Source organism: Ammospiza caudacuta, chromosome 6 (assembly GCF_027887145.1).
Source record: "Ammospiza caudacuta isolate bAmmCau1 chromosome 6, bAmmCau1.pri, whole genome shotgun sequence".
Taxonomy (NCBI): domain Eukaryota; kingdom Metazoa; phylum Chordata; class Aves; order Passeriformes; family Passerellidae; genus Ammospiza; species Ammospiza caudacuta.
The window spans coordinates 12,358,130-12,373,800 of NC_080598.1; the positions used below are offsets into that span (position 1 = coordinate 12,358,130).

A 15,671-nucleotide genomic window follows, 5' to 3' on the forward strand; every position below is an offset into this window, starting at 1 on the left:
GGGAAAGAGTCTGAACAGGGCCCTGATCCCACAGTGCATCTCCAGCATCCACCCGTGGCACCACAAGGATCCGAATCAGGCCCAGCCACGTGGTCACATTTCTGTTGAATGAGCTGCTCTACACAGTCCAGAGCTTGGCTTGGTGCCACTTCCAGAAGAACAGACAATGCCTGGTCATCGTGTCTGTGGCTGGAGCTGCATTCCAGCCTGGGTATCCCGAGGTTTGTCCTCAAATGGGGCTCACCTGAGTTCCAGCCCAGTGCAGTAACCCCTGCTTCTGGTTAAGTGTAGCCAGGGGAATCAAGTATAATCTATTAAGGGAGTGGTTTGGACATAGCCTCTTCTTGCCAGATTTTCCATGCTAAACCTTTTCCTCCCAAAAGGTGAGGTTTTGAATCCAGCAAAGACAAAGGAGCTGCTTTTCCCCCTAAAAGTGAGTGTCTGGAGTAAGGGAGAAGGTCCAAAAGCAGCCTGGTCCTGCTTGATCCCAAAGCAGGTGATACCATGGACTGCAGAATCCTCCTCCTCTTTGTGCACATCCTCTCTGACAGAGCTGCCTGCTGGGATCTGTAGTCCTAGACTTGCCTCGGATTGGGAAGAGTGAAACGTTGGTGATGCTGGAAGGTGATTCACATCCTTACCCGGCATAGATGTGCCTTGAACTTCCCTGGTGTGCTTTAGTAAGGAATAGGATGAAGTGGGCCTTTCCCCAAAATGCTGGGTTCTTTAGGAAAAGCTGAGTTTGAAGTTTGCTCATTGTCCCTAAATCCTGCACAGGGCAATCCCCTCTCTGCTCTGTACCTTCATTTTAAAGCTGAGTACCACACAGGCTTCCTGGATTCCATGATTTTTAAGGATAAGTGCATTATGAGATGGGCTAATCATCCCTTATAACACAGTCATAACACCTCTGTATCTCTAATTTCAAATTCTGATGCATCCCCTTGGAAGGGCCAGTCTCAGTTTAAAGGCAGAGGAACATTTGGGAGTTGCAGTTTTTGGTGAGTGCAGCCCAGCCTTAGCAGTGTGAAAATCCAAGTGTTCCCAAGGAATAGGTCACTTCTGCTGGTGCCACTCCCATATGTCTGTGCTTTTTAAATGCATTTTCCTGCCTTTATACAAGTATCTCTGTAAAAACCCACAAGTAAAGTGAGTTTTTGTGTTGTTAAAAACGGGGAGATCCCACTCCTCTTTAGTGGATGGTTTAAGACAAAGGACAGCAGCCCTTTTCCAGACTGTTTAATCCTCGGGGCCATTGGACAGACGCTGGCTGCAGGATCCTGAAGACTCTGCCTGAAGTGCCCCATTCAGGAGCAGCCAATTGTTGGTGCCTGGCTGATGAGGTGTTTGTGTCCCAGTCACTCGGGGGTTTGGTAGGGAGGTTGGAAAGCTCAGCACCGTCAATGGGCTGTGAACAATGGCTGAGTGACTCTGTCTTGATGGCAGGGGAACTCCTTGTGCATCCATCAGCCTGCTTGAAACTGGGAGTTAAAATTAAATGTTGGAGGGGGTGGGGGAAAAGCCTTTTTTTGTGTGTGTCCCTACGTGCTCCTGCACTGGTTCATCTAATTAATCTAAAAAATTTTATTTAAAGCAGTGCTTCTGTACGAAGGAGTTCATTCCTCTTTCTCCAGTGAGGTTATGGCAGGCTGGTTCTGGTGGCGGTGCTGGGGATGTGACACTGCCCCTCCCTGCTGCAGGCAGGTGCCAGCAGCTGTGTCACCTCCTGCCCCATCCCTCCCTGGCTGTCTGCTGGCCCTGCAGTTGGTGTGCACGCTTGATAATGGGAACGTCCCTAATTAGGGGAAGGCAGCTTGGCTAATGCAGAGCAGGTTTGCCTTTTATCTGAGGGGATTTAGGGAGCATTCCCACGCAGGGCTCTGCTCTCTGGCCAGGTGGCCAGCAGCTGGGGACAGTAATTTCTTCCAGATCCAGCAATGTCAGAAGAGGATGTCTGTCAGGAATCCCTGTACAGATGTGCTTACAAGACCCTCTAAGAAAATTGTTCCTTCCACTCTGCTATTCTTCTCCTCACAAACAAGAGAATAAATCAGCTTTCTGTGTACAGGCACAGCCAAAGATGAAAACTTGCGAGTCTTTTTTTAAATCATTGTTGTTATGGCAGAGGTTTAAACTCACAAGTGCCTTTACCTCTAGTGCAGCAAAATACTGATGCATCTGTAAAAGTGGGGAACTGATTCTTTGTTCTTTGCCTCTGTTACACTAAACTCTCTCCCCTCCTCCCTTATTTCCGTGTGAGAGTTCATTAGGAGTGATTATCTGTCTCATAAAGCCCAATTAGCACAAATCTGGATGGAGGAGGGGCCAAGCTGATGTTTCCGTGCTATGTTTTGGGTTCAGGACAGACCTGAGCTCCCCTAGAGGCCGTGGCTGAGCTGTGTTAGGCTGGGATGAGGCTCTGATTGTTCCTCCTGCTCCATAGCTTCCCTTCCTGGTCCCTAACTTCTCCCTTCTCGGTGTTCTCCCCTCAGCGTGGCACGATGCGGCGGCGTTACGAGGACGACGGCATCTCCGATGATGAGATTGAAGGGAAGAGAACGTTTGACCTCGAGGAAAAGCTGTCCACCAACAAGTTCAACTCCACTTTCGTGGTCTTCATGGAAGGCAAAGGTTTGTCTTGGGGCTGCTGGTCCCAGGGAGTGTGTGTGGGGAATGTCATGGAAACTGCTCGCTCTGGAGAGCATGGAGCTGGTCTGCAGCTTGCTGGGACACGTGGCAGCCAGGAATGGGAGGGTTTGCCTGGGTCAGCACCTGTAATTGCAGCCACGTGTCTACCAGATCCTTAATTCAAGGACTGTGTGGGATGTCTCCCCTTCCTTTCAGCACGCACACGGCTCCGTGGGATGGCTTTTCATCACACAGCCCCTCATGAGGATTTACTGGGAGGGAGGAGCGCCTCTGCAAGGCATCTCTAGCTTGGCTCTAAGCTTCCTAGGGAAGCGAGCACCAAAATCCAGGCTGTTCACCTGTCAGGAGCAGCCTGTTGGAGCAAACCCTCCTTAGGGGCCCTGTCTGAGGCTTGTCAGCAGCACACACCCTGCTGCCTCTGAGAACTGCTGCAAAGGCGTTCCAGGATTTCTGAAGGAGTGTAGAAAAGTGAGGAGCAGGGTTGGTCTAGGGATCTCCACAGAACCTTTTCAACCTGAGCATGTCTAGAACACTCTGAAGGAGTTTCTCATAAACTTTCCCTCTTCTTCTCTCCCCACACCAGACTTCACAGTAGAGTACATCCAGCGGGGTGGCCTGAGGGACCCACTCATCTTCAGGAGCTCCGACGGCCTGGGGATAAAGTAAGTGCTGGGAGCATGGAGTGGTGGGTGACTCTGGCCAATTCCTTCATCTCGTCACACTCTGTGGGATCTGCTCCTGGCTCTGCTAGGCTGGTTTGACTCTCATCTCCACGCTGTTCTTGATGTGCAGTGGACAGAGAGAAATATATTCCAGCTCAGTTATCCCCTTCTTCCTAGTCTGTCTGGACTGAAAATGAGAGGACTGAATTGGCTGTAGGTGATCAGAATTCCACCAAATGTCTGGAAAGTCCCACTGCTGCTCTGATGCAACATCTGGCTGGGTTTCTTTCCTAGTAACATAGGCATCTATTGCCAGAGAATCAAACAATTTGTAGTATTTCTGGCATTTTCCAGAATTCCAACCTGATTTTCCGAACTTCTAAGCTTCTGTCTGCCTCTCTTGCTGCAGTACATCCATTGAGGTTTGCAGCTGTAAGTGTAAACTGGGTCAGTGTTTTTGGGGTTGATTAGAGGGAATAAATGACCCCTCACAAACTTTCAGAGCTAGTACCAACAGCGCTGCTCTGAAACCATGAGGTTCCATAGCTGTGAACAGATGGATGACATCTCATCCAGTGCAGGATGTTCTTTGCTGGGGTGAATTGGGTAGGAAGTCATGCCAGGCTCAGCCTAACTGCTGGGTGACTTGGGAGGGTGGAGATTTAATACTGGGTATTACAGTGTGGCTGAAACTGGATTTCTCCTGAGCTTTTGGATATTTCTCTGGGTCAAGAGCTGCTCGAATGGCTGCCAGCCTGCTCTGCCTGTGACAGCAGTGTTTGTACAGAGGAGGGTGCCAGTACAAACATTGGAGTGGTTCTGCTGTGTCAGTGGAATATACTGCGTGTCCTGCTCTGGCCGTGCCTTTGGACTGGGATAACTCACACAAGCAGCCTTTAAAATGAGAGATGGAATTGCTTGGTTCAAGGCCTCCTGGCTCCTTTGCTAGAAGTCACTGTACAGCAGCTCTGGGAATGGTACATCCTATTCCCAAGCCTGCTTCCCAAGCCAGAAGTTTGTCCTAGTGTTCACCCCAATCCTGTGCCCCTAGAGATCCTCTTCCATGGCCTTCTCCAGCACCAAATCAGCACAGATGTACCTTCAGGGTGCCAATTCCTGGGTCACAGAATGCAGCCAGAAGCACTTGATGGTCTTTTTAGCCAGATATTTGTCCCACAGGATGCCGGATCCGGACTTCAGCGTGAACGATGTGCGGCTGTGTGTGGGTAAGTGTCCAGAGCCACCCTGCACTCCCTTGTGTGGCTGGGCTCTTTGAGGATCCCGCCCCCTGGAGCCTGTGGGGCACAGGGACAGCTCAGTGACGTGTCTGTCACTGTGGCAGGGAGCAGACGGATAGTGGATGTGATGGACGTGAACACGCAGCGGGACATCGAGATGTCCATGGCGCAGTGGGCGCGCTACTACGAAACGCCAGAGGAGGAGCGGGAGAAACTCTACAACGTCATCAGCCTGGAGTTCAGCCACACCAAGCTGGAGAACCTGGTGCAGAGACCTGCTACGGTGAGTGGGGCTCTTCCTCCCCAGGGATCTGCTTTCTCTGGAAGTCTGGAGGCGAGGTGCAGCCTGGCATTGGGATGTGGTAGAAGAGCTACTCAGAACACACATGGGCCCAGCAGGGATGTCAGTCTGGAAGCTGCTGGAGTTGATCTCCTAGTCAGGCTGTGGTGGCCATGGCCAAGTCCCTGGCATGTCACTCTGTGGAGAGATAGCCTGTTTGTTGGCTGTCAGCAGTTAGAAACATGGAGGTCTGAACTCTGCACAGTGTGGCAGGGAGAGTTCCTGATGCAAAATGCTGAAATCTCTGAGGGCAGAGGAGGCCAGCACTGGAGGTGTGCTGGAAGAGGGGCAGGAAGCTATTTTGTGCTGGGAAGATGAGTTGTGGGAGGTGGGATGGGTGGGATGGACATCTTGAACTACCTCTGCAGTCAGCAGAGTGGAAGTGGCAGCTGTGTGGGGCCAGTTACTTCTCTCTGTTAACTGCAGAGGGAACCTTGACATCTCTGACTCTCCTGAAGTTTAGGGAGCTGAATCTCACCCCTAGGAGATACCGTGTGGCATATTTTTTATGGAAGTCCAGAGCTGGCATCTGAACACCTGATCCTGAGTGCTTTATGTGTAGGATTGTCCCAGAAACACACTGTCCCAGGACCAAAAAGGGATTTGCCAGCATAGGGTAGCAAAAGGTTTTGCTGTGCCCCTTTTCTCTCTGCTCATGTCTCCTCCCTCTCTGCTGTAGGTGGATTTGATTGACTGGGTTGACAACATGTGGCCCAGGCACCTGAAGGAAAGTCAGACAGAGTCTACCAATGCCATCCTGGAGATGCAGTATCCAAAGGTGCAGAAGTAAGTGGCTTCCTGAGCTGTGGCAGGCAGCAAACAATCTCTTGCAGCAAAACTGCCCAAGGGAGCAGCAGTGTGTACCAAGGGGAAGGAGGAGGATCAGTCTCCCAGCTTATTTTGTGGGTGACACTTGTAAGGCCGCTGCAGTCACTTCTTGAATCCCCTTTAGCTGTGTGGAAAAGGGGCTGAGTGGTTTGTTACACTGCTCTGAACCATTGGCCTGGGTTTGGGGGACCCTTGGAATGTCATATCTGCTCCAAAGTGTGGATCACCATTCATTTTCACCTTCTCATCTTGTTTTCCACCAGATACTGTTTGATGAGTGTCAAGGGCTGCTACACAGATTTCCACGTGGACTTTGGTGGCACTTCTGTGTGGTACCACATCCACCGAGGGGGAAAGGTAGGACAGTGCCTATTGGGACAGCAATAGGCGCTTTAGGAAAGTGCCTGTTGGTCTGTTTTTGTGTAAATCCTTGAGGATGCGGGTCCCAGACAGCAAATCGAAATCTTTTCCACCCTAAATTTATCTGTATTGCATGTAGCCAGACAGGTGCCAATCCCTAGTTCAGGTGTAGCTCTAACATGTAAATCAAAGTCAGTAAATCTCCTTGTCACTCTGGTGGCTTTCCTGGGCTCTGTATCTCTTTACACTGATGTAAATCATAGCTTAAAAAGCTTCCCAAGGTCAGGCTACCTGTAACACTCTGTGTCAGGCTGGAAAAGGCCTTGCTCACCCTCTCGAGGGGGGCAGCTGTTGCAGTCATTTTGCTGGGAAGTTCTCAGGGAGAGGGATGAGGAGGAGATTGAGATGTTGGGCAGAAGCCATAGCTGTTCATTGTGTGATGACTTAGATGAGTGTGTTGTCTTTATTTGCAGATCTTCTGGCTGATCCCTCCCACACCCCAGAACCTGGAGCTCTATGAAAACTGGCTTCTCTCAGGGAAGCAGGGAGACATTTTCCTTGGGGACAGAGTGTCAGAGTGCCAGCGCATCGAGCTCAAGCAGGGCTACACATTTGTCATCCCCTCAGGTACCCTCAGGGTGGGCAGGGGCATCCTGGTCTTGGCCAGGGTTGTGGCAGCACTGAAAATCCTGGGACACTGGCAGGATTTAGCTCCCTCATGAGTCAGTGGGAGAGGGAGATGTGATGTGGCTCTGTCCTCTTGCTTGCCACCTCCAAAAACATGCCTGTGATGGCATTGTGGATCCAGCCCAAGTGTTAGGAAAGCTGTGGCTGGCTCATATCACATTTGATTAATTATTAAAGGAGGCTTTCCCAGATCCTGTCATGTTGACACATGGAACAGTGTAGGTTCAGGACAGGCTGGCTCAAGGCAGCTCCTCAGCTTCCTGGGTGTCTTGTGACAGAGCTGTGGTGTACAGCAGGACCAGGAACAGAAAACACCAGGGGTTGCACAACTCACTCATTTGAGTCCTGTTATCACAACTGACACTTTCCTGAACTGAGTGGCTTTGCCTTAAGGAAACCCACGCTGGAATTCCCCAGATGTTGGACTTGGCTGGATTGCTTAGCCTTGGAGATAAGGAATGGAACTTGAGTTATTTTGAAGGTGTTTAGAGTGTTGGAACAGACTTCAGAAGGCTGTTCCCCTTGGTGCTAGGCCTAACATGATTAGGAAACAATCTAGGATGACACCAGAGTGACAAAAAGCTATGCATGATGGATCAGAAGGATTCTTCCAACTCTGCTTTCTCCCCAAGGTTGGATCCATGCTGTGTACACTCCCATGGACACGCTGGTTTTTGGTGGCAACTTCTTACACAGCTTCAACATCCCTATGCAGCTCCGGATCTACAGCATCGAGGACCGCACACGGGTAAGGACCTGTGGGAGACCCGTGCTGGACACTGGGCCACTCCTGGTGCGCCATCTGTCATCTGAGAGCAGCAGTGGGAAGGAGGCCTGACAAATCCTCTTGCCTGTTTTGCAGGTCCCAAATAAATTTCGTTATCCCTTCTATTACGAGATGTGTTGGTACGTGCTGGAGCGCTACGTGTACTGCATCACCAACCGCTCCCACCTGACCAAGGACTTCCAGAAGGAATCCCTCAGCATGGGTAAGTCTAGCCCTTATTCCTCCCTTACCTATCCAACTGGCTTCTTGCACCCTCCTGCTGGGGCACTGGCTCAGCAGTGTGCCAGGCAGGGGAGGGCTGGGTGGGGATTTTTTTGGGCATGAAGTCACAACCAGCCAGACTTCTGCTTCCTCCTCTGGCCCTGCAGCAGCCCAGGTTCCTCACAGCTGTGAAACCAGCACACCACCAGTTCAGAGCCTTATACAGAAGAGGTGGGGGGAAGTTGCTGTGGCCACCACGGTGCTGTGGGCAGGAATTCTCTCTGGCTGGCCAGGGCCTCCTGCACACAGGGTTTGAGGGGCTGACACTGTTACTTGGAGGTCTCAGCGACCTCACGGTCATGAGTGAGTCCACATCCTCTTTATCGCATCTTGAAGGCAGCATCAAGATCCTGAGCCCTCAGCTGGAGATCCCAAGTCCTCCAAAGCAAAATGAGGTTGAATAGGGCTTTAAGCAACATGATGTAGTGAAAGGTGTCCAGGCCCATGGCATATCCAGGCCCATGGCATGTCCAGGCCCATGGCACTGGGGTTGGGCTAGATGACAGTCCAGGTCCCTTCCAACCCAATTCCATGAAATTAAGTCTACGACATGAAATTCAGTCCAGAGCATTTGCTATTTCTTCCTCTGGGACCTTTTTCCATATCTGGTGCCCTGCATTCCCACAGACAGGCCAGGAATGGGAAGGGTGTTTAGCTGTTTTCAGCTTTTTCAGCTTCTCTGTTCCTTTCACCTCCTACAAATCTGTTGCTCCAGCATCCCTCATGACTGGGGGAGATCCCACTAAACACAGAACACTTCCTGTGATTGCTCTCCTGTTTCGCCATCATGGCAGATATGGAGCTGAGCTCCTCGGACTCGGTGAACATGGAAGAGGAGGAGGAGGAGGATGATGATGAGGATGCAGCAGGGAAGGAGTCCCGGCGCCCCGCGACCAGGAGGTCCATTCTCACCAGCCCCATCGCCAACGGTGCCAGCGTGGACTACGACGAACTGGGCAAGAGCTGCCGGAGCAGCCTGCCAGCTCTCAAGAAGACCCCATCCATGGACTCCTCTGACTCCAGCCGCGGCTCCCAGAACGGCCAGGCCTGGGAGCCCAGCGGGGGCAGCCCCCGCAAGAGCAGGAGGGTGCACCTGACCCAGTTTGAGCTGGAGGGGCTGCGCTGCCTCGTGGACAAGCTGGAGTCGCTCCCTCTGCACAAGAAGTGCGTTCCCACCGGCATCGAGGACGAGGACGCCCTCATCGCTGATGTCAAGGTAGGGATGAGAGACTGCAAAGCACTTCCCACAGGGAAGCTGGGCTTCACCTCACCCTGCCTCTGTCCTGGGGCGGGATTGGTGTCCTCCTGTTCCTCTGTGTGAGGCTGATGTAACCCCTGAGAGACAGCCCTGGGATTTGGGATTGGGAAAGCAGGAGGGTGCCTGTGCCCTGGCTGTGTGCCTTATGGCTGTCAGTGCAGGAGTGCTCGTGGATGATGCAGTTCACTTCCAGTTTTGGCTGTGGACTCTGTGACAGTTGGAACCTTTTCCTTGCCCCAGGTGGATTTGGCTTTGTTCCTTTGAGTTGTTTGCCCAGGGTGTGACCTGGAGTTGAGAGTCAGTTATTTTGGGCTGGTGAGGGTTGTTTGGATTTTATTTGCCTTCATCTGTTGAGCTGACCCAATGAGCCTTGGTGTTTTAGCTGTTTCAGCACTGAAGTGGGAATGTCAGCTTCACTCTATCCCCAGAAATCCATTCTAGTCCCTAAACGTTACCTTCTGCTCCCCTCCATGATGTTGGTGATCTGTACAGCTGCTTGCCTGTACCAAAGCTGACATCCAGACAGGGTCGTGCATGTGTTCTTGTCTTTGCCATTGTTTTTATTTCCGAGTGCTGTCTCCTGATGGTTTTTTGTGAAATGTTCAGGTAAATCCAGAGCTCTGCTGTGTTGGAGCAGAGGGTGTGGCTCTGGGTTCTTGGCTGAAAGAGTCTAGGTGCTGTTAGGGGCTGAATTTCTGTTTTTTGTGGCTTTTCAAGCATCCTGTGTGTGCTGTGACCTTTGAGAATGTGATGTGTGTGTTTCTGAGCCCTGTATGGTGCTCTGGAGGAACCTGAGCTTGGAGCTCTGTGTTTCACCCTTGGGCTGATGAAAGGAGCCTGGTGTTGGGCATTTTAAAGGTAGAGCCTTAAAGGTTATTGGTGTTCAGTTGGAGTTTGAGACCTGATCAAAGAATCGGTTCATATTTTGGAGGTAGTAAAGGTGTGCCTGTAGTTTTGGTGTGACCAGGCCCCTGTGTCCAATTGTACCTCGCAGATGAGCTGTGAGTGACAGCCTTTGTGATCCCAGACAACTTCCCTGAGGATTTGTTCCTTAGAGCTGGCTGTCCTTGGAGGTTTGGAAGAATCCTGAGCTGCAGGACTCCGTCCCTCAGGACTGACATCCTCAAGGCATCAAGATCCTTAGTCACAGCCTCCAGTGGCTGGGGAAAATGGGACAAGTTTGTCCAACCACAGCAAAGCTCTACTTTGAAAACCCATTTTCTATAGAGGTGATGGAAGTGGCCAGTAGAAGTTGGCTTGTAAAGCCTGGGAAGGGCTTAAGACATTTCTAGCTAAAACTTCTAGCTGGGGCCACCAATCTGCAGCAGGTACTTTTGCCCTTGTGTCACCAGGTAAGGTCATTGATGGAGCTGGGATCTGGCCAAGCTAGGGAAGCTGCACTTTGGTCTGTGCTCCCCACGGTCAGAACATGGCATTTTCTCATCCAGACTTGCAGGCGTGCCACCCTCTGCTATCCAGTGTGCCCAGGCACTCCAGGAGCAGGAAAATGCTGCCTTTTCCCACAGCCTCTTGTGTGGTGATCAGGATTTCAGGGTGTCTGTGTTTTGGGTCACGTGGAGAAATATGTGTCCTGTCACGAGTTCAGCCTGGAGCGTCACTTGGTGGGATGTGACACTTTGGATTTGACAATGTTGTACTTTCAGCTCTGTGGTAGGAATTGTCTGAAAATTCTGAGTGTGATGGAGGTCATTGGAAGGATCATTGACAAAGAGGGAATTTCTGAGAGGTCCTGTTGTATTTTGACTGCTTCCATCCATGATTTCTGACCTCTCTGTGGTGATTTCCATGACTGGTTTTGACAGGAGGATGGTCATGAGGCAGCTGACAGCAGGTCTAAAACCAGGCCCCTGTGTCCTGGCATAAACAGGTTATATCTGTGCTGTGCATGGAGCTGTTGGAGCACCAAGGATTGTAGAAACAAGATAAGCCTCTCCCTGAAGTGCTGGTCCTGTCTCCAGGACCTCAGCTCAAAACCTCTGGTGTGGCATTGGTCACTGTCTGACTAGGCAGTGGGCAGAGAGAGAATTTGGTGAGGAATGGGGATGGAATCCTCAGGGATGGGTGAGGAAGTTCAGGATGGCCTATGAGCTGTGCCAGGCAGGTCTCCCATGGTGGGATGGCAGCACTGGTCACACTCCTTCCTGCGGGTCGGAGAGAGCCCATGCTGGGGACCCGAGGGTGTCACTGGTTGCACAGTTGGTGACAGTCCCGGGCCAGGTCAGCATGTGACTGGCTTCCTGGGAACACAAAGCTGGAGTTGTCTGCGGATGCTTTGTATGTATCAGAAGTGGGAGCAGCCGCTGCTCCCCTGTGCTGTTTGGTTTTATTTCTGGAGTTTCCTCCATTTTAATTGCGGTGTATATCTGGGGGGCGTCTCCGGGGGCTGGGATTGCTTGGGGACACCTTGATCGCCCGGAATGGATCTGTCCCCCTCTAGCGGTTTGGTCCCCGGTGCCTTTGGGAATGTGGCTGCTCCCAAACTTGGCTGGCGGGATGTTTGTCCCTCCAGGTCGGGAGTGTGGGGGCGCAGACCCTGGGGGGAGCGGCAAGGGGATTGATCCTTGCCTGCATTCCAAAGCCCCGTTCTCTCCAGCGGGGTCTCCCAGATCCCGAACCCGCCTCGGAACGGACAAAACAAAGGCGCCGGGGAGGCTGGGCCCGAGCGGGACGGAGTAAGGGCTCTCCGCCACGCTCTGCCCGGCGCCGAGGAGCCCGGCCCCGGCCTCTCGGATTGCGGCGGCGGAGGGAGGGAGGGATCCCGGGGAGGCCGGTGGGCAGCGCCGCCCGGACCCTGCGCCAATCCCCGCCGTCCCGGCCCCTCCCGGCGCTGCAGCAGCGCGGCTCTGCCCTCCGCTTCCTCGCTCCCTTTTTCTCTTCTGCCATCTTCCCGTTGCAAAGCATTGCTGGGAACCGCATGTGGGTGACGCAGCAGCATTGTCTCCGGCTCAGGAAGCTGCCGCCGCCGCTGCCCAAGGGCTCGGCAGGAGCACGCGGCCGCCAGTGCGGCTGCTGGGGGCGGGGAGGAGCCGGGGGCGCTCGGGGCGGGGGGCGCAGCTGCTCCCCAGCCATGTCCCCGCACACCGGGGGTCCGGCCGGGGTCTGAGCCAGCCCCCGGAGGTGTCCGGGGAGAAGGGAGGGGGCCCCAGCCCTCGCAGTGCGGGCACCGAAACAAAGAGGGCTCGGCAAACTTCACCCCAGAGTCTCGGCAGCTCCAGCGGCGCAAGGTCAGGCAGCTGGCAAGGCTCGTGGCGCGGGGAGGGGACGCGGGGACGCTCCTGTCCCGGACAGGGTGGGAGGGGACCGCGGGGGGACCTTTGCTTTTCCGGAGGGGTCCCTGGCCAGTGCTTGGGCTCACCTCTCCCGTTCCCGGGGCGCTCTCGCCGGCGCCGCTGCCGAGGCGCTCCGGCCGTGTGAGCGCAGGGTCCCCTCTGCCGCGTCCCGCCGGCCACAGCGCCTCGGGGCACAGGGGACCAGCAGCCTGTCGCCCACCCCGGCTCCGAGCCAGATGCAGCCGCAGGACCCGGGAGCCCCCGCGGTCCCTCGGCTCCGTGGCGGGGAGCGTGACTGAGCCGCCCCCACTCCCGCCCCGTCCCCGGTGCCACGGGCAGGCGGACGCTGCGGTCCCACGATGTCCGTGTGGGAGCTCCGAGCCCTGACCTTTCCCTCGGCGTGTGCTCGCGGGGAGGCGGAAGGTCTGAAGGCGGCACGCTGCGCTGCCGGGGAGCCCAGGGGAGACTGCGGCTTCCTGCCTCCCAGACACACGGAAAACCGGGCGGGGGGCACGCCGGGCACCCCATGCCCTGGCCCTGCCTAGCAGCGGGAAGCACTGCCCGCCCGCCGGGATGCCGGCAGGAGCCTCCTGCCTGCGTAACCATGGCAACGTCAAGTAAATAAAGCACCTTTGCAACCAGCAAATTCGGTGGGGAGTGGATGTGGGGAGGGAGCCGTGCTGGAGGGTGCTGAAAGGACCGGGGTGAGCGCGGGAGCCCCATGTACCGGGAGCGGGGGGCTGTCGTGCCCGAGGGCAGCGTGCCAGTCCGTGCCAGTCCGGTCGGTGCCGAGGGATCTTTCCCTCCAAGTCAAAGCCAAATCCCGAGGCAGTGCGGGGGAGCAGCTCTCAGCTACCGGCAGTTTGTGCCAGGCCACGGAGGGCGTGCTGGGGTATCATATCCTGCTGCTGCTGCTGCTGCACCCTCCAGGCTGCCCCGTGCCTGGGGAGCAGCTGGGGGGGATGATGCTGATGAATCCTTCCCCCCAAAATCCCCCCAGTTTGCCGAATCTTGGCGCTCTCTACTTCCACCGCCGCCCAGCGCGGGGCCTCGGGGCTGAAATGCAGTTGATGAAAGCGCTGGTGCAGATCGACTCGACAGAGCTTGTCTGTCTCATGTGGGGAGGAGGGATGGTTGCTGGCGGGCGTGGGGAGAGGAGGGCTCCTTCCCAGCTGCCTTTGAAGCATGCTGGCCTTGGCATCTGGTCAGAGCCTGCCTCGCTGGCGGGAGCTGTGTTTCCCTCCACTCACACCTGTGCTTTTTGTCTCTCTGCTGTGTTCCTCCCCACTTGTCTCTCCATTAGCTGCTGTTGGAAGAATACGCAAACAGCGACCCCAAACTGGCACTTACAGGCGTCCCCATCGTCCAGTGGCCCAAGAGAGATAAGGTAGGAGGTGCAAGGAGGGGACCCAGATGGGTGTCACGTGTTGAGTCATTTGCCAGGCCTGGGGTGTGGTGGCACCGCTTCCATACCCGCCTTGGGAGCAGTGCCAAAGTGGGATGTTGGGTGCAGCCACCTCCATGGCACTGTGGGCAAAGCCAGAGATCTCCCACTGTGCTGGTTATCCCAGCTCAGCTGATGGGTGGTAACCAGATCAGCCTTGGCTGCTCCATGTTCTCCAGCCCTTTGGTTGTGCTTGGTGAGCCTTGTTGTGGGAGGAGGGGGCGATCCTGCTCTCCTAGGAACTCTCTGGATTGATAGGGAGAACCCTGGATGGCCTGAGGAATGTTGTGTGTCAGGGAAGGCCTTGCTGTGGTAGGGTGGGTGAGGTGTGGCGTTGATGGTCAAGAGCAGTCCAGCCCCTCGCTCTAAGGTGAACATGTCCCTTGTGTCCCTGTCCCTGTTCTAGGATTGGGTCTTACAACCCCAAGCAAGGCAGCACTCTCCCAGGAGTCTCTCCCTGGGATAGCAGTCAGCTCTTCAGCAATGGGACCTTTCCATGCATCCCTGCCTTTCCCTGTCCAGCTGTGCTCATAGCCCAGGGCCCACAGCTGAGCTGCAGCCCGGGCTGAGCTCGCTGGGCAGATGGAGGCATGGAGCAGCCGGACTTCCCCTCTGCAGGCTGCCTTCCTGTGGCCTGCCAGGATGGCTCCCAGAGGTCACTTCTTCCTTCCTGCCAGGAGATGGGCTCACAGGCAGGCTATGGGAAAAGCAGGACCCCCTCACCCTGGGAAGGATGGGTAACACCCCGTTAGGGAGTCTGGAGACAAATGAGCCTCTTGGATTGCCCTTTGGAGGTGCCTGCCCTGCCCAGGGGACACAGAGTGATCCTTGTGCAACACAAGCATCTTGGGCAGCTTTTGTGGGAGGAGTGACCTGGAGATGTGTGCACGGTTTGGGTGCAGCACTCAGAGGCCTGGCTCCATCCCTGGGAGCCTGCCCTTCCCCAAGCCCACCAGCTGTGGTGCACAGCCCAGCATGGCCAATCCCAGAAGGATGCTGCAGCCAGCAAATTTCCTGTCAGGGCTGATGGGATGCAGGGTGACAGCTGGAGAGCTGTGCTGTCCTACCTGCACTGTAAACAAGGAGGGTGTGGGTGTTCCCAGTGTGCCTTGAGCTCGGCAAACAGTGACCAGAGCTGTCCCCTTGTGCAGTTGGCAGAGTGACATAGAGAGGACAACCTGGGTGGACCTTGTCATTCCTTGCTTTGGTAGAAAAGTATGGATGCTGTGGGATGCTTTTGGGACTCAGCAGCCCTTTCCAGACCCATTTGAGCCCTAGCAGGGGGTGAGAGGAAGGGGAGCTCTGGGTGTGGGGTGGTGTGACGGGTTAGGGAGTGTGCTCCAGGAGAAGTGGCAGGTCAGCACTGATCGAGGCCCCTTTGGCTGTGGAGCACTGAGGGAGCAGAGCTGCTCTCTGGCACAGAATCTGCAGTGGCAGTGCAGGATCCAGGGATCAGAGCCTTCCAGATCCCAGCAGAACACAGCACTCCCCTCTCCTCACCCAGTTCCCTCTCTCCCTGTCACCAGCTGAAGCTCCAGGCCCGGCTGCGGGTGCGCCTGCCCACCATCCCCATCACCAAGCCGCACACCATGAAGCCAGCACCGCGCCCCACTCCCGTCAGGTCCACGGTGTCCCCCATCGTGTCGGGCGCCCGGCGGAGGCGGGTGCGGTGCCGGAAATGCAAGGCCTGCATGCAGGGCGAGTGTGGCATGTGCCACTACTGCAGGGACATGAAGAAGTTCGGCGGGCCCGGCCGCATGAAGCAGTCCTGTGTCCTCCGGCAGTGCTTGGCGGTGAGTCCCAGTTGGATTCCTGGGGGATAGCTGGTTGCTTCTCCGTGGTTCAGGTAGTAGGAGAGGAAAGGAGG

At 55.1% G+C, this 15,671-nt stretch overlaps 1 protein-coding gene across 1 annotated transcript in view; it reads left to right on the top strand.

The window, feature by feature from the left end:
• The window catches only part of KDM2A (lysine demethylase 2A), a 32,286-nt gene that overhangs the window by 12,258 nt on the left and 4,357 nt on the right, over nt 1-15,671 (top strand). Inside the window, exons 4-15 of the mRNA XM_058806357.1 lie at nt 2,493-2,631; nt 3,233-3,311; nt 4,491-4,537; nt 4,654-4,832; nt 5,569-5,675; nt 5,981-6,074; nt 6,551-6,704; nt 7,397-7,512; nt 7,627-7,753; nt 8,607-9,028; nt 13,664-13,747; nt 15,331-15,597. Of these exons, the coding sequence (XP_058662340.1) occupies nt 2,493-2,631; nt 3,233-3,311; nt 4,491-4,537; nt 4,654-4,832; nt 5,569-5,675; nt 5,981-6,074; nt 6,551-6,704; nt 7,397-7,512; nt 7,627-7,753; nt 8,607-9,028; nt 13,664-13,747; nt 15,331-15,597 (1,815 nt within the window). The remainder of the gene's footprint in view (nt 1-2,492; nt 2,632-3,232; nt 3,312-4,490; nt 4,538-4,653; nt 4,833-5,568; nt 5,676-5,980; nt 6,075-6,550; nt 6,705-7,396; nt 7,513-7,626; nt 7,754-8,606; nt 9,029-13,663; nt 13,748-15,330; nt 15,598-15,671) is intronic.